The 22835-nt window shown below is 35.7% G+C and overlaps 1 protein-coding gene across 8 annotated transcripts in view; it reads right to left on the reverse strand.

The window, feature by feature from the left end:
• Positions 1-22835, reverse strand: part of HERC1 (HECT and RLD domain containing E3 ubiquitin protein ligase family member 1) — a 208938-nt gene that overhangs the window by 81016 nt on the left and 105087 nt on the right. For all 8 annotated transcript variants that reach the window (XM_018054328.1, XM_018054326.1, XM_018054325.1 and 5 more), the window contains exons 24-30: positions 22614-22734; positions 15685-15736; positions 8820-9088; positions 6922-7137; positions 4106-4226; positions 3629-3866; positions 3293-3477 (exon numbers count right to left, since the gene is read on the reverse strand). In XM_018054328.1, coding sequence (XP_017909817.1) covers positions 3293-3477; positions 3629-3866; positions 4106-4226; positions 6922-7137; positions 8820-9088; positions 15685-15736; positions 22614-22734 — 1202 coding nt within the window. The remainder of the gene's footprint in view (positions 1-3292; positions 3478-3628; positions 3867-4105; positions 4227-6921; positions 7138-8819; positions 9089-15684; positions 15737-22613; positions 22735-22835) is intronic.

Here is a 22835-nt window from a genome sequence, read left to right on the forward strand (position 1 = left end):
ACTGAGAATGCAGTTAAGTACCACTTAATTCACAACCTAGGCTGTCAATTAGCTGCCTAGGGCCTGGGTTCAATTCCTGGTCGGGGAACTAATATCCTACAAGCCACGCTGCATGAACAAAAATAAATAAATGTCATGAACTGAAACATATTCTTAAAAACCAAAACAAAACTATGTCTGTGTGTGCATTAGACTAGTAAAAGAGCTGATGACTGTAATCACATGTTCAAAAAGTCCATGGTCCACTCACCACTTCCCCATTCCTCTGGCCCAATCAAATTAAGAATTACATCTCTAAAAAAGACTTAACTGTTTTTATATTCTACAAGACACAAATTTCTAGGCCTGGGTATGGTTTGCCTGAACTCTACATATAAGAAATCTTTCCACCAACCTGCTCTAAACAACCATCCCAATTTTCCCAAGAGCATCAATACCTCTCGTCACCCCTCTAATAGTCTCCCTCCAAGACTGACGCTAAAGCTGAAGCTCCAATACTTTAGCCATCTGATGTGAAGAATGATTCATTGGAAAAGACCCTGATGCTGGGAAAAACTGAGGGCAGGAGGAGATGAGGGTGGCAGAGAATGAGAGGGTTGGATAGCATCATCAACTCAATGGACATAAGTCTGAGCAAACTGTGGGAGATAGTAAAGAACAGGGAAGCCCGGGTATGCTACAGTCCATGGAGTTGAAAATAGTTGGACATGACTTAGCAACTGAACAACAACAACCCTGTGCATTTTGAAGCCAAAGAACTTTCTGCTCTTCTTCTAATACATCGTGATCTCATATCATTGAACACCTTGGAGGTATGACCCACTCGGAGCCAGGGCAGAGAAGTTTGCAAGTGGGGCAGATTCCCAGAATGTCAGTCTGTAAGGTGCATTAAAACATGGAAAACTGTAACAATTTGAAAGCAAGCATTTCTTTTTCAGGGAGATCCTGGCATATCAAATTAAGAAATACACAGATAAGTCACTTGTGATGGAGGGGAGACCAACTCCCAGCCAAAGGACAGGTCTGACTAGTCAGTAATCTATAACACCTTCATGGATAGCTTGTTAACTGGAGGGCTTTTGTTTTGCTGATGGGTGTGCAGGTTTATGATAAAACTAACCTGTTAGGGACAATCAGAGAAAAAGCTAAGAGTTCCTTTTCTACGTTTCCTTCTCACAGTACTCTAATCTTTACTTCTTCAGTCTTTGCTAATATGCAAACTTTTTAATAGTATTAATTTGAAGAATATAAAATTATTAGCCTGCCCTAGGTACCTACATCTCACTCTAACCTTGTTCCTATGCATTTCTTCAAAATCCAGTTCAAAAGTTACCTCTTCCATGAAGCTTTCTCTCTTGGTAGAGACCCCTGGGAAAATCTCTTTTAGGAGGCCTCCATCCAACCCCACTCTCACTCCCAGCAAGTATTTTTTTAATAAGACACTCAATTAATTAAAGTAATTAAAGCCTAGAGACCTTAACCACAAAGCTAATTGATACAGCTTGATGATATAGTTTGTTTCCAGTATCAGTACTATGTTTGAAATGAAGAGTACACCTTACTTTTAGTTAAGTATTATAGGGAGTATGTAGAGTTATTAATACCTGGTCTATCTATCTGAATGCCTGGCCACTGCTGACTAGAATCAATCTCACTCCCAGGCACGCCCATAAACAGAAAAGGGACAACCTGAGGGGAATGGATGTGGACTCAGTGTGTTGCTACACCTGCTGAGATTCATCACAGTTTATTTTTTTATTTTATTTTTTCACAGTTTATTTTTTTACTGGATATGGAAGGATGCTGAGAAGTAACTCTTCTGCTTCTTCCATGCTGTCCATATGTGCAGTGCTCAACAGAGAATGGAAAGAAACTATTACCTTAACAACCCTGTATCCCCAGTTGGAGCTGAGGAAAAAGGGAGGTGGCCTTAAAAGCCTGTTTTTATGTTATTATGCCTTGTGAGTCTCCTCACACTCTGTATATGCAACATGCTCTTTATAAAAAAGTAACTTGCCACAGATTCAGCCTCTGAAACCAAAAGTTAGCCCTCAATGAGACTCATACATCCTTCTAGATTCTGACCTAAGAGATTTAGCTATTTCTTCTGAGCTTATTGTATTACACTATAATTATTTGTTTAAATGTCTGCCTTCCTCATTATCCTAGAAAGTCCTAGAGGGCAGAGATAATGTTTTGTCATTTTTGTATCCCCAGCATGTTCCTTTATCCACCCACCTACCTACACACTATTAATATTATTTAAATACTACCTTATTTATTTAAATAGTATTCATTATACTATTCCAGTATTAACATTCATCAAGCTCTTATGTGCCAGATACTGCTCTAAATCCTTTACAAGTATTAAATTATTTAATCTTCATAATGGTCTTGAAAGACTGGATCTATTACCTTTGTTTTATCTGTCTGTCTGTCTATCTGGTCCAGAAAGGATTTAACAGCTCCCAGAGCTTATTATGGTAATAAGACATTGGTAGTTACACAAAGTTTGTTCAACAAATGATCAGTTTTAGACCTTTATTCCTTAATTATATAACTGACATACACAGTAGTTCTCCTGTTAAGGGTTTACATTCTACTGAAATACAATGTTCACTATATTTTTTGTGGGGTTTTTTTGGCTGTGCTGTGCAACCTGTGGGATCTTAGTTCCCTTACCAGGGTTTGAACCAACATTCTCAGCAGTAAAAGCCAAGTCCTAACCACTGAATCATGAGGGAATTCCCACAATGTTGATTAATAGGTTTTTAAAGCTATAAGCAGATGACCATATAACAGCAACCAAAATTTATTACAGCTAAGTATAATGAAGAATTTTTTTTAGTGACTAGAGAACAAACAGCCTAGCAAGAAGTTCAGTTCCCCTAATCTAACCCAATTCCAAAATATTAAAAACCTTGATCCTGGAGGAACACTTAAACCAAGACTGCAACTCAAGAGATGAGCTGTCAGGATTAAACGCTACAAACACATAATCTGGGGAAATCAGTCACTGAGAACCTCTAGGTTCTAGATACAATAGAGAGCCTGAATCTACACTTTGGCTGGTATAGCTACTACGTCAGGGTTAACTGACTGTAAAGAGAGGAAGTTCAACCAGATGTACATCTACATCGTACATATTAGGAGAGAAATGAGGTTTCTAAATAAACAAATAAAAATCCTTTCATGCCTCACAACAGAAAGAAATCTACATTCTAAAGATATTCACACAATGTGGACTCAAAAAATGCTTATAAATAATAACAGAAAAAAACGTTTATGATACCTCTGAAATCTCTCTTCTCAGTTTCTCCACTGGAGTCAATTTTTTTTCCTTCTTCATCCTCTTCTCCTTCTCCAAAAGAGGCCATAAGCAATACACCAGCCTGGGACAACAAATTCTTCAACTGACTACAGAGTAGATCCAACAAAGATTGAACTACCTTGGGGCTCAGTTTATCAGCATAGGTCCTATGTGAAATAATGGAAAAAAATAAATGGAAATTATACAGAAGGGTAAACATACTTAAATACATAAAGAAGATTAGGGGTAAAAGGAAATTAACTAAAATGTGAAAGACCAACCCCCACAAAGTTCTATCAAGACATCTACAATGCTCACCCTGTAGTGATGGCTAGAATCTGGAGCAACCTTGTACTAGCCACTTTTAAAGCTGTGCTAAGCTGGGAAACACCTGTTTTTGGCAACAACTGAAGAGGCTGTCCTAGCATGGTGTCTGTGCCACATAACTGTGACAATACATTTAGCAGACCAGTGGAAATTGCCAAAGAAACATCTACTGGCTGATAGTGAACACTCAGGGCAAAAACTGTAACCAAAAGGAGACGCTGTTGGGCTTCTAGAAAAAAAGAGAAAAAGACAATTAGGAATCTTCTTTGACGTTAACAAAGTATTTACTAAAATAAGTCATATTCCAAAACATAAATGGTAGTATGGAACACTATTAAACTTTCAAGTATTTATTCTTTACAGATAAGCTGACATACTAATGTTATTAAACACAGAACATTAGCTACCTACTACAACCCCAAGCGAAAATGCAACTTGCATCTTACATTTGCATGTGTAGTTACTCACCAATGTGGTGCTTGTTGGCTTGCAGGGCTCTCTCCAACGTAGCAGATAATTGTTGATAAATCTTATGCACAGCCACCTGGATTTCAATCTGAATATTTCTCTTAGCTGCTCTGATCCCATCCTAAATTACACATAAAGATTTACCTTTTCTATTAACAACAATAACACTTCCTACTTTTTTTAAAAGTTAATAAATTTTACTTTACAATATTGTATTGGTTTTGTCATACATTGACTTGAATCCGCAATGAGTGTACATGTGTTCCCCATCCTGAACCCCCCTCCTACCTCCCTCCCCACCCCATCCCTCTGGGTCCTCCCAGTGCACCAGCCCCGAGCATCCTGTATCATGCATAGAACCTGGACTAGTGATTCGTTTCACATATGATATTTTATATGTTTCAATGCCATTCTCCCGTATCATCCCTCCCTCACCCTCTCCCAGAGTCCAGAAGACTGTTCTATACATCTGTGTCTCTTTTGCTGTCTCGCATACAGGGTTATCGTTACCATCTTTCTAAATTCCATATATATGCGTTAATATACTGTATTGGTGTTTTTCTTTCTGGCTTACTTCACTCTGTATAATAGGTTCCAGTTTGATCTACCTCATTAGAACAGATTCAAATGTATTCTTTTTAATGGCTGAGTAATACTCCATTGTGTATATGTACCACAGCTTTCTTATCCATTCGTTTGCTGATGGACATCTAGGTTACTTCCATGTCCTTGCTATTATAAACAGTGCTGTGATGAACATTGGGGTACACACGTCTCTTTCAATTCTGGTTTCCTCAGTGTATATGCCCAGCAGTGGGATTGCTGGGTCATAAGGCAGTTCTATCTCCAGTTTTTTAAGGAATCTCCACACTGTTCTCCACAGTGGCTGTACTAGTTTGCATTCCTACCAACAGTGTAAGAGGGTTCCCTTTTCTCCACACCCTCTCCAGCATTTATTGCTTGTAGACTTTTGGGTAGCAGCCATTCTGACTGGTGTGAAATGGTACCTCATTGTGGTTTTAATTTGCATTTCTCTGATAATAAATGAGTGATGTTGAGCATCTTTTCATATGTTTGTTAGCCATCTGTATGTCTTTGCAGATGACATGATCCTCTACACAGAAAACACTAAAGACTCTACCAGAAAATTACTAGAGCTAATCAATGAATATAGTAAAGTTGCAGGATGTAAAATTTACACACAGAAATCCCTTGCATTCCTATACACTAATAATGAGAAAACAGAAAGAGAAATTAAGGAAACAATTTCATTTACCACTGCAATGAAAAGAATAAAATACTTAGGAATATATCCACCTAAAGAAACAAAAGACCTATATATAGAAAACTATAAAACACTGGTGAAAAGAAATCAAAGAGAACACTAATACATGGAAAAATATACCGTGTTCATGGATCGGAAGAATCAATATAGTGAAAATGAGTATACTACCCAAAGCAATCTATAGATTCAATGCAATCCCTATCAAGCTACCAATGGTATTTTTCAGAGAACTCGAACAAATAATTTCACAATTTGTATGGAAATCCAAAAAGCCTCGAATAGCCAAAGCAATCTTCAAGAAAGAAGAATGGAACTGGAGGAATTAACCTGCCTGATTTCAGGCTCTACTACAAAGCCACAGTCATCAAGACAGTATGGTACTGGCACAAAGACAGAAATATAGATCAATGGAACAAAACAGAAAGCCCAGGGATAAATCCATGCACCTATGGACACCTTATCTTTGACAAAGGATGCAAGAATATACAATGGAGAAAAGACAATCTCTTTAACAAGTGGTGCTGGGAAAACTGGTCAACCACTTGTAAAAGAATGGAACTAGAACACTTTCTAACACCATACACAAAATAAACTCAAAATGGATTAGAGATCTAAATGTAAGATAAGAAACTATTAAACTCCTGGAGGAAAACATGGGCAAAACACTCTCCAACATAAATCACAGCAGGATCCTCTATGACCCACCTCCCAGAATATTGGAAATAAAAACAAAAATAAACGAATGGGACCTAATTAAAATTAAAAGCTTCTGCACAACAAAGGAAACTATAAGTAAGGTGAAAAGACAGCCTTCAGAATGGGAGAAAATAATAGCAAACGAAGCAACAGACAAATAATTAATCTCAAAAATATACAAGCAACTCCTGCAGCTCAATTCCAGAAAAATAAAAGACCCAATCAAAAAGTGGGCCAAAGAACTAAATAAACACTTCTTACTTTTGAAAGTAATAGCATTTTATCCCTAGTCTATACTAGAGCCCTATGGTGGTTTTTAATCATTTCGTATATTTCAGTGTATAAAGGTTAAAACTTATTTTTCAATGCTTGAAAATTCTTGATTCTATATAATCTTTCTCCTTTCCCACAAAGCATTTCTCCTCTCTAAACATGGAAGACATGAAGAGAACACTTAAAAAAACAGTTCAAACAACCAGAGAAACTAAGTAAAATTGATCAAGTCTAAAATGTAAATTTTTGAAACCCATCCTCCCAAATACCAACCCTGTCCCAACTTAAATCTACCTCTATGCAATTTGGCTAAGGGATAATAAAACTGAGCCAGCAAAGAATGTGAAAGTACAACAGTACCATAGCTTACTTATTGGTTTATCTAATTGCAGCTACACTACTATCTATTACTCAAGAAATGAAACCAATGATATCATTAAGTCATTTAGGTCTTTATATTTTTAAACCTTAATTCTAAGCACCAAAAAGTTCAGCATTATTAAACTGGTGTTGTAAAAATACAGGTAAGGTGTCATTCTCACAGGACAGCTCTGTCACCTACCTGATAGTGATGCAATCGGCCACTCTCTCCTTTGGCTCCTGCATGTCCAACGGTGCCTAAACCAAAACACCCTGCTAGAAACTGCAGCCTCACAGATGTGAGCAGAGTGGATGACTGGAAACCTGAGCTCAATCTGCTTCCTGTCAGAGAGATGCTACCTTTTTCTTCCATTCCAGACAATAGAACAAGTATCTGATGAAGTGCCTCTAAACGGAGCTTGCAAAAAGGTAAAATAAACATATTTTAGAATTCTTCACTGAACTGAGACACAAATAACTCTCTACGTCATAGACAATATATTTCTTAGTGTACAGAAAATTTTGGTATTTCTTAGGAATCTGTTCTATTGACATAAATAATTATTTGCTATCATGACTTTAAAAATTAAAATATCTCTAAGGTCTCTGCAGCATACTTGAGTATAAAAGAAGTTACACAGTACAGTGGAGAAAGTAGTAAATCTGGATGCAGGAGACCTAGTTTAAAGGCCAGAGTAGTTCAATTACTATGCAGTCTCGGGAAACTCACTTCATTTCCTGAGTCTCAGTTTCTTCATGTATAAAATGAGGCTATTAGTACTTTAATCTACTCACAGAACTACTGCGATGCTCATGAGGAGATACATGTGAAGGTTTCAAAAGTGTCAGGGAGTAAGGATATTGCTTTCTTTTCTTATAATACTGTTATATAGAATGAATACTGTTTAGTTCAAGAATTAGAAGAAGTATTCCCAAAAGGTCTCAATGTGGTTCTCTTGAACTTTGGGCTCTATCTTCCCTAGGAGGACAAATATTCACCATAGCAGTCAACTGGCCTATTCCTTTTTTTTTTAAATAAACTTTTTATTTAGAAATAATTTTGTTATCTATAGAAGAGTTCCTATATACTTTCCCCCAGTTTCTCCTACTGTTAATATCTTACATAATTATGGTACATTTATCAAAAACAAATTAACATTAGTACAACACTATTAACCAAACCACAGAATTTATTTGGATTTCACCAATTTCCCCATAATGCCCCTTTTATGTTCCAGGATCCAATCCGGATATTACACTGCATTTAGTTGTCTCCTTTAGTCTGTGACAGTTTCTGTCTTTGTTTTCCACGATCCTGATGCTTACAAAGGGCTGTTCCTATATTTTATAGTATGTCCCTCAATCTGTGTTTGCCTGATGTTTTCTCATATTTGGACTACAGATATGGATTTGGGGGAAGAATATTACAAAGTCTCCCTCTCATCATATTATTATCACTGTGCATGATATTAGCATAACCTATTAATTATGGTGATATTAATCTTGATCACTTGGTTAAGGTGATGTCTGCCAGGTTTCTGCAAAGTAAAATTACTCCCCCCCCTCCATTTTCATACTCTGTTAGCTCTAAGTCACTAAGTCCAGCTTACTCTTAAGAGGAGTAAAATTAAGCTCAACCTCCTGGCAGGGAGAGTATCAAAGAATTTGAGGACATGTTAAAATCACAATCATTAATAAAATATTTTGAGGGAGATACTTAGGAGGCTTTGTTCACTAACTTTAGCATTCATCATTATTACCATGATGTTCTAATCTAGCCCTTTTTAAACAGACAAATGTATAAAAAATGGAGACTCTAAGAGCAGATCTGTATAGTCACCCACCAATCTTAGTATAGTTTCTAGGAGACAAGGAAACATTAGTGATTAGAGTATCTTGTTCTAAAAGATAGCAATTAAAAATACACTATTGTTCACTGCAAAGAATATATCAAGTTGCTCCAGTTAAGACAGCAACATCAAAAAGCTCAGATGAAGGAAAGAGGGAGGCAAGGAGTAGAAGAAAAGGAAAAATTTTTCCTATTAATTGTACATTCAGTGGTTCATAGTCCCTCACAAGGAGTAAACATCAAAAACTTACTTCTGCCCTTAACTGTTGCTGCTCCATTGCAATGATGGAGGCCTGGGGACTTGTAGACATACTTTCCTCTGGCTCTTTAAAACCTGGGGCATTCCCCACATCTCCACTCACAAAGCTTACAACATTTTCAATCAAAGTATGAACTCCCAAAGACTTGGTAAGATCAAAATCAGACTCAAAGGAATAAGAGGAACTGCACAACCAGTCTCTGTTATGTTTCAGGCGAGTCCACGAGTCACTCAGGGATTCCAATTGACTGTGCATAGGACCTATATACAAACAGAACAAACATGCGTCAGTGATGACCAAGTAGAACAAACATTCTGAAACTAGATGAGGACTGAGTGCTGCTGTCATACCAACTGGTGAGGAATGGATACTCATGTTTGAATACATGCATGCATTAAGTGAATCTGAGCAAAATGCTTTGCTAAAAAACAACAAACAAACAAAAACTAGAGCAATGTAAGAAAAGAAAGGGAAAGCCCTGTTTAATGTACCAGTGTCTCTGTAAGCGCTTTAGCAACACGCTGCCACAAGAAAAAAAAAGGCAGAAGCTGTTCTCAAAATGCTTAGCTTAAAAGGCTCTGCAGTATTAAACCAGACCATCATTTATGAACACAACAGAACTAGGCACTTAGGACACTGCTGGTAAGATCAACTAGCAATAGAACTTCATCTGATTTAACATTATCATTGCAAAGAGTGAATTAAGATTGCGCAAAGTGTCTACATATCCGCAATGAAATATTACCAAAAAAATGAATATAGAAGGGCAAGTAAACTTACACAAAAAGGAGACATAAACATCACCTTTGGGTTTCATTAATGTAAGAAACATGTTCACTGTGTTATATGCATATTTATTGCAGACTGTGAAACTCCTTTATATAGAAGAAACAAAGTTTCACAGATAAGAATATATAAGATTTACTATAAAATTATATCTACATAAAATTACCAAATGGTATAAAAATAGTGGCTAACACCATTAGTTTTGCCAAAGGGCATTTTATAGCTTAAAATCTTTACATTAGACAGCAAAAATGTCAGTATGTGATCACAACACTGTCCAAGTCATGTGCCAGCAGGGGCTTTAAATAAATATAACAATGTCTAAATTCTTACAAGCTTTGTTTTTTTTGGTTTAACTGATCTCAGGTACATGAGTTAGATTAATCATACTCTGGCTCATGATATACTCTCATCATTGGTCCATGCATGGCTTGCTTTTGCGTTTATATTTATAATAAATGTGAACACAAGAAACAGAAAAATTGGCAGAATTCTATCTGTTCCTCCCCACAACCCATCTCTCTCCTGTGTCCTGCCACCTAACGCTTTCATTATTGCTGTTAAATACTATTTTATATGTATTCCCAAGGCAAATAATGTTTAGTGTTAGTCGCCTGTGACCTTATAAAAAAGCACCATTTTATGTAATCTTTTGTATATTATGTTTTCAGTATAATATTGCTAATACTCGTTCACATTATTCCATGTAGCCACAGTTCATTTCTTTGAGTGCTGTGGAATATCCTTCTGTGTGAGCCCACCAAATTTTTCTATTAGGAATGAATTAGGAATGAGGTACCTAATAAAACATGTATTACAAAAATTACATTTGTTACATACTAGATGGAAAAGACTTGGGAAGAGGACTACTAATGCCCGCAGAGAAAATGAACTAACACAATATTGACTGTATAACTTATTTCTGATTTATTACAATGATGTCAGGAAAACCTTAGGACTTCAAAATGAGACACAGGAATTCACAACAGGCAGTTAATATTATAAAGCAGCTATGAAATAATTTAATGAATTCTACTAAAATAATTTAGAATGACAAAGAATATATGGTTTTTCTGCCTTCCATATTTTAGCAAGAATTCTAAGATTAAAAAATGTTAGATTTTCAGTTCTACTGAAAGAGAAATAACCAATCTGAAAATTTGCCCTAACTGTATAGCTGATTATTTTCACAAGTATAACAGAAAAGAGTAAAAATCCAAAGAAAAATGTCATGGATGCATAATGTATTTAATTAAAAATGATATTTAAAAAATAAAGCAGGGGAATGTGGAAGAAAAGAATCATTTTTCATTTTTGTAAGCATTCCAAAATCAGAATCTGGATTCAACCTTAACTTGCAAATAATATTTTTTGGTTCTTTCTTAGCATTGAGCCTATTGGTTCAATAAAAAAATTTCAGAATAAAAAGTTCTTCTTCCTTATAATACTTCTAATTGTTTTTCAAAATGAAAATAACATTTGCAAAGAGTTAATGTTAGAACCACATATGTAAAAGCGACCTTAAAGATTATCTAGTCCAGTTTCATCACTTGAGGAAACACAGGCTCAAAGAAAATGATCTTCTAAATTAATAAAACTAATTCCTTAAGTTTATGGGAGGTGATCTTACAAATACTTGTTGTTAATCAACTCACAAAACATTGATCCATGGGAATTCCACTGCCTGCCTACACAAAGGTTCAATTGTGAAGAATCTACAGGAAGTGAATTGTCTTAATATACTCCAAAATATCCTATGGAATAGGTAGCCAATCCCCAAATTAAGTCCTCTCTGCAATTTAAAGCAGGGATCAGCAAGCTTTATCTATAAAGAGTCAGTCAGTAAATATTTTAGATTTTGTGGATTATTCACGGTTCATCCAACTACTCAACTCTTCTGTTGTAATGTGAAAGGAGCCATAGATAGTACATGAGTGTGGTTGTGTTCCAACAAAACTTTAAAACAAAGATAGCAATCCACATTTAGCCCATTATTCATAGTTTTCTGACCCCTAATTTAAAACATGCAACTTGTTAAGTGTATAGACCAAACAAAACTTTGTATGAACAAAAGAAAGAACAAGAAAGAGGCTACCTGAACGCATTAGGATAAATAAATAAATTTTTATAACCAAAATGTTTAGGCTGATATCAAAAATACTTTGAAACACAAAATCTCACAGTATGGAAATGAGAGATGAAAAACTATAATTGTTAAAAAAAATTATAATAACCTAATAACTAATTTGTCCTGTACTGTTTTGTCTGAATAAAGGAAATACTGTGTCTGAAAAGCATATCAAAAGCCTCTATAGAGTAACTGTGACTGACCCAATTCTTACTTAATATTAATTCAGAGTCTCCTACTATAAAAAGAAAATATGAAATCCAACAAGAAATTTGAGATTGTTTACTTGTCCTTGTAACTTTGGTTCTTATGTGGAATTTTCAAAATGAACATGGCAGAGCTGCAATACATACTTTATAAACCATAAAATATGTAGGCAAGCTAAAAGGGGAAAAAAATTAAACATGCCATCATGTACTTGCTTGAAGCTCTTCTTTTTTCTGGGGCTCAACTGGCCAAAAAGGAGTAAATACACTACCACAACAAGAATCAGAAGACAAAAGGAGAAATTTCATACAGGAGACAACATTCACATTTGTTCTTCTTTATACAATCTAATTTGAAATGCATAGATAAAATAGCATTTCACCCATACAAGTCATATCATGAAACACACATGTTGATAAATGTTTTTGATATTATTTAGCAATAAAACACTAACACTATATTTAAAGACCTGGGGCAGGGTGGTGAAATCAAACCATGATGCTCCTTAAATTTTTGCTTTGGTATCTCCATCATTTTTCACTGATTATATCAGCTTCAGCTTAAATACAAAAACTTATGTATCTGCAAAAAGGTATTGTCGTTCAGTAAAGAAGGTGCTCAGTTCTACACAACTACAGCAAATCTTTTATGTATTTATCAAAGTAACCAAATACTAACAAGTTTAACAGGTTTTGACAAGAATTTTGACAAGCTATTATGAGAATTAAATGGGTTAATATGCTTGAAGTGATTAGCACAATACCTGGCATATAGCATACAGTTTTTATGTGTCCAATGAATACAAATTTGATATTACTTCTGAGGTGCTAAGCAGAAATATGGATCACCTGTCTCTTTTTAAAGTAATTTATGATTTTTTATTTAGAATTTAGCTCTGATGAGCAAGTTGGCTGAGCTCAATTTATTTGCTCAGTTTACTCCTTCCTACCATATTCACTTTCTTGGACCAAGAGCTTGCACCAACTGTGAAACATTAACTGGAATGAGGGGAAAAGAAGCATTCATGGCTCAAAAGCATGAATTCCAGTACCCCAATGTCAAACACTGAAATTATAGGCACTAGGCCCTCTCAAGGAGTAGTCTTTGGAGACATATTAAGGGCAGCTGAAATGTGTATACAACCATTAATTGTCATTAATCTATCCATTTAGTTTCAATAACAGATACAATTAAATATTGCTATCTCTAATTTCTCTTACTAAACTTTTAATAACTCAGGACTACTAGACTAATAAATGAAAAAGGAAAGTGAGAGAAAAAAGTTTACATTTTCTCCTCAAAATACTGGAAAAGGATAAATAAGCACATAGAAGAATTCTCACTTGGCTGGACATCTGCTTGTCCTTCATAGCTCAAGTCAGAATCAGAACACCTGAAATGTTCTAAAAAGTTCTCAGACTTGGAAGGTTCATCTGCCCAATTGAAGATAGGCATGTTATAGCTTATGACATCTGGTCCATATTGACAATAAATAAGGAAAAAACAGAGTGGTTTATTTTACCATCATTTAAGAACAAAACAAAACCCAACTGTGGTCAGAGGCTAGTCTCTAAATATACATGATTTTAAAAAATTCTTTTCAAAATAGAATGTTCCAAGTGTATTTTCAATGTTAATTTCTTTTAAAAAAAGAAAATTCATTATAATTAAATAAATGAAACTATTAAGTATACATTTTCATGGTTTAATCCACAAACACTATGATTCATGAGATTGAAAACTATTTTTGCTGCTCTTCCTAGAACAGTAACTCTTCCATTTTCTAGACACCTACTCCTAGGAACAAAGCTATCAGCAAAATTTTTGCCTGAGAACATTAAGATGTAATGATTACTAGAATAAATTGGTACCACATTAAGTGATATCATAATTAACATAATAACAAGTTTGCCTCCCTATTATAACCTCCTAAATGGGTAATTTAAACAAAATTTTCCCATGAGGTCCTATTTATTGGCCTGATTCCAATAAAGTAAAGTTTCAAGAAGTTGACAGGTCTTGGTACCACCTTGAACTTTTGGAAAAGTTGGTTTACCCATAAACTGAACTTGGATAATTAATTCATTTGTATCTACTTAGCTCTAAAACCACATGAAATCTACTTACAGGGCAACTGATTAAAATTATGAACAGGGAGCAAATCTAGGATAGTTAAAGGGTCATATTAATTTCTAAGTAATTTACACTTGAATTCTAGGTTATTCTTAATTCAAAGCTAAAAATATCACTTTTTGTTTTATTCCAAAGATTACTCTGCTACATGCTGACATAACTATCATAAACTGAATCTCAAAATTCATATTTTCATAAGCATAATAAAGACCTGAGAGAAAAGTAATTTTAGCCAATGGAATAACACTTATGAGTATATCAGTATAGTAGGAGCTCTTAATATGACAGGTTCGATCCCTTATGCTACTCAATGAGTTTGAAGCCGTCTTTTCATGAATATAACATAAAAATCAAAGCAACAACTTTCACCTGAGTTAACCAAAATTAGGAAGGTAAAAATCTTCCAAAAATTTAATTCCTAACTCAAGTGGTTAAAGAACATGATACTTCTGGCTAATTATGGCACATGAATTGCCAATTTTCAAAGAATTAGCAAACAATAAAATACACATTGCATATGACATTAAACAACACTAATTTCTTTGATATCACATATACTCTATAATATTTTTGGAACCCAGCAGCTTTGATATGTTATACTACTAAAAGACTTTTCAATAAAGAAAGTACCAGCTCTAGTCCTCATAACTCCTAATAGTTCAAAAAAATCATTCTAAGTATAAATACCAACATTTCTTCTAAGTTACAAACACAAAAATGAAAAAACTGTGTGCGCATTTCTCAGTTTTCCCTTCTCACTTTTTTTCCCTGTAGGTAAACCTAACATCCTGCCAAGGAAGCTATCAAGAGACGGGGTCAATTCTGAAATATAAAAAATTTAATATTATAAGGAAAAAAGTTTTCCCACCAGCTCTTAGTAAATTACCATTAACAGCAACTTCTAACACTTCACATTTTCACAACCACAGAATAAATGGGTTTAATTACAAATGCAAATTAATAAATAATAATACTTGGTGAGTTTTTAGTTACTTGGATTTATATTATCTAAAACTGTTCTTTCCATCTATTGGTACATATAAGCAAGAGTTAACTATATTATTCATTAAGATACAGCTTTTAACAAATAAATTTAACTCTTGATAACACTCTAAAATTGCTCCTCGTAGGAAAATTTCATTTTTAGAAATCACCTGTTTATTTCTTACATGTTTTATCTTGAGAGGTAAACAGGAAAAAAAATTAGAAACTCTCAGTTTAAAAGTGTACATATGTGTATGAAAGGTGAGTGAGGTAAAGAGCTCTTCCTGTAACATCATCTGAACTACAGCAACTATACCAGTGAGCTAAAGTATAGAAAATTATGTCCATAATTCCTCCACAATGTAAAGTACTGCTTCCAGAATCCACAAAATTTTTAAAAAGTCAAAACACGACAAACGAGAAACAGAATCGATTTTTAACTCCTATACATTCCCAGACTTTTAAGAGTATTATTTTCAAGAAAACGATCTCCCTCTTAACTTTTCTGACAAAATGTTTCTAATTTTTTTACAATGCTTCAATGACATTCAGATCTAAATACATCAGATATAAAAAGAGCTACTTAATTTAATCATATATTTAATACTTAATCCTTACCTCTCTTTCTATGAGATGATGCCAAATCCAAATCAACATTTCGTCTTCCACTCTGTCAAGTTAAAAATAAATAATAAAATTTAATTGTGAAAATAATTTCAAGATTAAGACTGAAGAGAGTACTAGAATAAAAATAATCTATATAATTATAGCAATGTGCTACTCATTCACCAGTCAAGTCAGGCTAAGAAAAAAAGTCTCTAAAAACCCAGTGAAAACAGCTCAAGAAAGCTCAGGCACATGACTCTGAGAAACTAATACACAAAGTCAACGTCCACATTAATTAACAGTATAAAGTAGCAGAACTTTTTCTTTGTCATCACCATTTCCTCTTTGAAATCGTTATCTTTTATTTTCCAAACACAGTATGATTTCTTATTAATACCCTTAAGATGCCTAAAGCCCCTGTAGCAAAGTCTCATTTTCCAAAATTACTACTTGTTCTACCTTCACTTTCTATTGGTTCTAAAACTATTAGCCTTGGTTAGGTTGCACAGAAGAAGCTGCTGCTGCTGCTGCTAAGTCGCTTCAGTCGTGTCCAACTCTTTGCAACCTCACAGACGGCAGGTACAGAAGAAGAGAATCTTATAAATCCATACTAAGAGAAGACTAAGACAGTCCTAAGCCTTCTAGTTGTATTTTAAAACTTGTTAAAATAAAGAAATCTCAAATTGGTGAAACTTCAGTCAGCTTAATAAAACAGTGCAGGCTTTTAGGAAGAACGGAAGTATATTTCTGTGTGTGTGTGGTGAGGAGGCCCTAGTGACAACTATCTACTCTCTCCTATGTAAAGACAACCATATACTGGTTGTCTGTATAAACCCATAACTTAGATTTATGCACAGATATGACATTAGGATCTCAGCAATTTCAACTGTACTCTATCACACAATAAAAAAGTTGGTGGCAAAGAAAAAAGCCTGCAGAAGTGACAAAACAGATCTATTTAGGAAACGTTATTTGGAAAATCTTTTCCTGGTAACCCACATTTTGGATAAACACATTTTGTTTTACATACACACACACACACCAGAAATAAGCATGCTACCAGGCCATTTAGTGCTGGAAAAAACAACAAAGAGTTGTCATGATACCTGAAGATATTACCACATCATGCAATGTAACATTTTTATCAAACAGTACCTTTGCTTTTAGGGATTACTGAAGAAATTTATCTCAGGACTAAGAACCAGAAATACCTCAGTTTTTCTCAGAAATAAAAACGTTTTATTTTTTGTTTTTATCTTTTAGTCATTGTGAATCATGCAAGTCATATTTTTCTTATTCAGTGGCCCATATCTAGGAGAACATTACAGGATACATGAGGAGGTATGCAAATCTTACTCAGTACTTTATTTTCCTCTCTCAGCTTCTTCTAGTCCTAATTCATTCTCTTATACTTTTATAAATAGTATTTACTTTTGTATGCTAAATCAATTTTTTTGTGAAAGAAGGGGGTAGGGAAATGAGGGAGGTAGATTAGGAGAGTATAGTAAGAAATGATGGTAAATATAACATCTGTCAATCAAACAGCTAAACTTAGGTTTAACTGTGTAACTGTTGACTTAGATTTCTCTGTTTACTAAAACAAGAGAAACAGATAATATCACATAAAACTCTTTATAAAAGAAGATTAAAACACAAGTTTAGCACTAAGCTGGTTAACTTCAGTTATTTAAAGAAAGCATTTCATTCAGTAACAATTCAGGATAAATAAGTACTACTAGATATTAAAGATATGAATGATAATCCTAAATGAACTCAGACAGAAGGGTAACATATTTCAGCTGGAAAATCTCACACTGCCCCCAAGGCTTGGTCCTCTGTCTATGTGAGGCTCAAAACTGAAGGTTCAGCCTAGGTCTCCTCATCAACAAGAGAATTTGCTCTCTCTAGTTCTTGACTTTTCCACTTTTTATGACACCATCTCTCTAAATATTCCATAATAAAAGATGATCAAGAGTCTATCTTTTTTAAAGTTATGTTTATTAATTTTTTTAAACTATAAAAACCAGACTTGGCAGTTAGACCTAAGTTCAACCCACCTCCATTTATTCGTCTTCCTATTATGTTTTGAAAACATAACTTTCAGCATTTTCAGTTTAAACTGTATTCCTAAACTTGTTTTTCACAACAACTCAGGAGGCAAGCATAACAGGCAGAGATATTCCCCATTTCAAAGATAAAAATGCTGGAGCTCAGAAAGCTAAAAGTGTCAAGCCCCAGATCAAAATAAACAGTTTCATGATTAAATCAGATTTCATTGTTTATTTCCAGAAAGCATGCCACTTTAACTCTCATTTTTTACCTTTTCATATCAGTTGAAATGAATTATCAATTATTTACAATGTGCAAAGCACAATGTTGGAGATATGAGGGGCAGTAAAAAAGGAACTCTAGAACTCTGAAGAGGTCTATTGGAAAGAAATACTAATAATATATAAGTAAATCCAACAACTAGAGAAAGTCCACAAGCAGCAACAGAGTTCCAGTGCAGCTAAAAATTTAAAAATCAAAAAAAATTTTTAAAAATTAAGTAAGTCCAACATGAGACAAATCATTAGTGGTTTATTAGAGGTACTAACAAACTGCCAGGGAAAACAACAAAGTCACTGTTGAGTAATCTTAGGTAAACTTTTGGAACAGGTGACATTTTAACCATTCCTTAGGAGAGAGGCAAGACTTCATCAACAAAGGAAAAGGACATTTATGGCAAACAATCACTGAGCAGAGGCTAAAAAGATATGTTTGGGGTCTGGCAGGTGGACTACTACGCTATGGCAAAATTGCAGATTATGAAAGGAAACGGGCTTCAAAAGCAGGCAGGTAACATTTTCCAGAATCTCTGATTTCTGGGCAGTCACTGAGTTTTTTGGTTTTTTTGGTCTTTTTAATAAGAAGGTAGCATGAATAAGAAAGTAGCATGACCAGCAGGTGTTCTGCTGTTGAAGTGTGTTCTTGTCTTGGGTGTTTTTAAGAGCTCCAGCTCTGGCAGCAGTATCGAAGGAGAGGGACTGGAAAAGGCAGGGAGATCAGTTTGAAAACTACCCATTCAGGCAAAGGTAACAAGGGCCTAAATTAAAGAGCTGAAAGAACAAATAGGCACAGAAATTTTACCAAAATAGATCAAACATTCATTTTTTTAAAAAATATTTAATGACTATCTACTGTGTGCCAGGCACTACAGGTACTGGGGATATAGCCATGAAAAAAACAGCAAACATTTCTGTCCTCGGGGAACTTATATTCTAGTGTAGGCTAAGAGAAACTGATAAATACAGCAACTAAATAATGCTAGGTACTGGGCGGGGGGTGGTAGTGGGAGTGGGGGCGGGGGATGGGTATCGGCTTCCCTGATAGCTCAGTTGGTAAAGAATCCATCTGCAATGCAGGAGACCCTGGGTCAATTCCTGGGTTGGGAAGAGCCGCTGGAGAAGGGATAGCCTCCCCATTCCAGTATTCCTGAGCTTCCTTTGTGGCTCAGCTGGTAAGGAATCTGCCTGTAATGCAGAAAATGCAGGAGACCTGGCTATCAGCTTCCCTGACAGCTATCTCAGTTGGTAAAGGATCCACCTGCAATGCCGGAGACCCTGGGTCAATCCCTGGTATGGGAAGATCCCCTGGAGAAGGGAAAGGCTACCCACTCCAGTATTCTGGCCTAGAGAATTCCACAGACTGTATAGTCCATGGGGTTGCAAAGAGTTGGACACAACTGAGTAACTTTCACTTTCACTGTGGGGGTGGAGTGGGAGGGACAGAGCAAGGCAAAGTGGACAATGAGTGAACATCTGGAAAGGAGGGCAAACTGGAGTTTCAAATAGAGTGGTCAGGGTAGGCATCACCAAAAGAGTAACATCAGAACAAAGGCTTGAAATGAGGGGATCTGCCTGCAGACAACATTTTTACAATTAGAAAAAACAGCCATGTAAAGGTCCTATGGGGAAGCTGTGTGGTATGTTCATGGAAAAGCCAAGAGGTCAGTGTGGCAAGAAGGAGGGTCATCAAGGAGGAGAGGAGCAGCAGAGGAGACCAGAAAGGAGTGAGGCCAGGATATGTAGAATGGTATAGATCCCTATTAAGTCACTGGAAGTTCTGAAAATTGTCACAGTTAGGAGAATAAATAAAGAGACTGATCAACTTGGAAAATCAAAGGGACAGAAAGGAATTCTCAGTAGATGGTAAGAATGGGAATGTGAATCAGGACACAAAGATACTAATGGGAATGAAGAAGAAAAGGAGGAAGAACAAACAAAAACATACAATGAAACTTGCTTGAAGACACTGTTCAACCTTCCTAGAGGAGGAATCTTTCACACTTAGAAGTTTCTTTTAAACAATAGCTTCATATTTATGTAGCATTCCATACTTCTCAAATACACTTTCACATCTATTTTCTCTGTTCACACATGAGAGGAATTTCAGAGCTAAAAATGGACTGTATCAATCAATCCAAAAACTACAGGCTAGAAACTATAAAACTCTTGAAGGAAAACACAGGCAGAACACTCTTTGACATAAAGCACAGCAAGAGCCTCTTTGACCCACCTCCCAGAGTAAATGGAAATAAAACAAAAGTAAACAAATGGGACCTAATTAAACTTAAAAGCTTCTGCACAGCAAAGGAAACTATAAATAAGATGAAAAGACAGTCTTCATAATAAGAGAAAATAACTGCAAACAAAGCAACTGACAAAGGATTAATCTCCAAAATATTCAAGCAGCTCATGCAGTTCAATATCAGAAAAGCAAATAACCCAATAAAAAACAGGGAGAAGATCTAAACAGACATTTCTCCAAAGGAGATATACAAATGGTCAACAAACACTTGAAAAGATGCTCAACATCGCTCCTTATTAAAGAAATGCCAACCAAAACTACAGTAAGGTATCACCTCACACTGGTCAGAATGGCCATCATCAAAAAATAAATGTTGGAGAGGATGTGGAGAAAATGGAACCCTAGTACTGTTGGTGGGAATGTAAACTGATACAGCCACTATGGAGAATAATATGGAGATTCCTTTAAAAACTAGGAATAAATCTACCATATGACCCAGCAAACCCACTACTGGGCATATACCCTGAGAAAACCACAATTCAAAAAGACACATGTACCCCAGTGTTCATTGCAGCACTATTCACAATGGCGAGGACATGGAAGCAACCTAGATGTCCATTGACAGATGAATAAATAAAGATGTGGTACATGTATACAGTGGAATATTACTCAGCCATAGAAAGGAACAAATTTGAGTCAGTTGAACTGAGGTTGATGAACCTACAGCCTGTTAGACAGAGTGAAGTAAATCAGATAGTGAAAAATAAATATCATATATTAATGCATATATATGGACCTAGAAAAATGGTACTGATGTACCTATTTGTAGGGCAGGAATAGAGATGCAGATCTAAAGAATGAACTTGTAGGCATAGCGGGGGAAAGAGGGGGTGGAATGAACTGAGAGAGCAGCATTGAAATATATACATCACCAAGTATAAAACAGATAGCTAGTGGCAAGTTACTATGTAACACAGGGAACTCAGCCTGTGTTTTGTGCTCTGTGAAGACCTAGAGGGATAGGATAGAAGGGTGGGGAGGGAAGGAAGCTCAAGAGAGAGGGGATATATATATATATGTGTGTATTTATGGCTAATTCACATTGTTGTAAGGCAGAAACCAACACAACACTGTTAAGCAATTATCCTCCAAAAAAATATAAGTTGAAAAAAAAAAAGCTCTTCAGCAGTAGAATCAGGGTCAGTAGCCAAGTCTAAAACAGTAGTCAAGTCTAACACATTACCACATACACAATAGGCACTACTATCCTCATATCACATAATGGGACACTAAGGCCCAGAGAGGTAAAGTAGCACATACAGATTCACATAAAAGGCAGAGGAACAGTCAAAATGAAAATCTAGCTATCAACTCCAAGCCCAAAGCTACTCAAATAGAAGCTATCAGACTGTTCTCATTCTATAATTTATTTAACCCATCACACTACAGCACACATTACTTCCTACTTCTTATATAGATCAGCATCTCATTTCTTTGATTTTTACCTTAAATGCCTGCAATCCAGATCCTGAGGCTTTTTTGATAGGTAACTGAGAGCTACTGAAAGATTTTAAGTAGAGGAGATAAAAACAGATTTGTATTTCAGGAATATTATTCTAGTGAAATGTTGAAGACGGGCGTAAGACAAGAGAGAGGGAAACCAGTTTGAAGGTTTTGTACTAGGCCAGGCAGAAGAGAAGAAAAATTTGAGACAGAAAAGTGGCAGGAAGGATGGACAGGACATATTAGAAAGGTATCAGGAGTAAAATTTTCAAGGTCGGACTAATTGGACTGTGGGGAGTGAGGAGGACCAGGAATTAAGAAAAATTAGAGGCAAGGATGTGGAGAAGGCAATGGCAACCCACTCCAGTATTCTTGCCTGGGGAACCCCAGGGACGGGGAAGCCTGGTGGGCTGCAGTCTATGGGGTCGCACAGAGTCGGATACGACTGAAGCGACTTAGCAGCAGCAACAGCAGCAGCAGCAGCAGCAGCAGAGGCAAGCATGGACTTAGGTTTCCAGCCTGGGGAGTTAATACTAAGATAGTGGATGGGAAAGAATAGGTTTGGGAGAAAAACAAGTTTATTTTTGGATAGGTTAAGATTGTGGTCACCTGACATGTTCAGGTAGAATGTCCATCAGGGAGTGAGATACACGAACTTGGAGTTAAGGAAGAAGTCAGGGCTAAAGAAAGTAATCTGAGAGTCACTAACATACAGGTGATAAATACCTATGCAATAAAGTTATCTCATTTCTCTTCAAAGTTCTTTTAAAAGAAAAACTTTTTTGTCTAAAACAAATGTGTATTACTTACTCTAACCAAAGTCTTATGTACTTATACAAAAATCCTTTACTGAATCTAGGTATACCTACCAGTGCGTAACCCTCTTCATCTGATTCAGGCTGAGACAAATCAGATTCACTCCTCGATTTGATCAGTCTATAATTTGGACTTGCGTGGACTAGCCGGCTCTCTGCAGTAAGACTTTCACTCCTGTCTCACATGCACAAAGAAAAGTTTTTCGATTTGGGACTGTTAGTGAACATAAAATTGAATGGAACTAGCAGCATAGAGATAAAACACACACACAGTAA

The sequence above is a fragment of the Capra hircus genome, chromosome 10, assembly GCF_001704415.2.
Source record: "Capra hircus breed San Clemente chromosome 10, ASM170441v1, whole genome shotgun sequence".
Classification (NCBI taxonomy): domain Eukaryota; kingdom Metazoa; phylum Chordata; class Mammalia; order Artiodactyla; family Bovidae; genus Capra; species Capra hircus.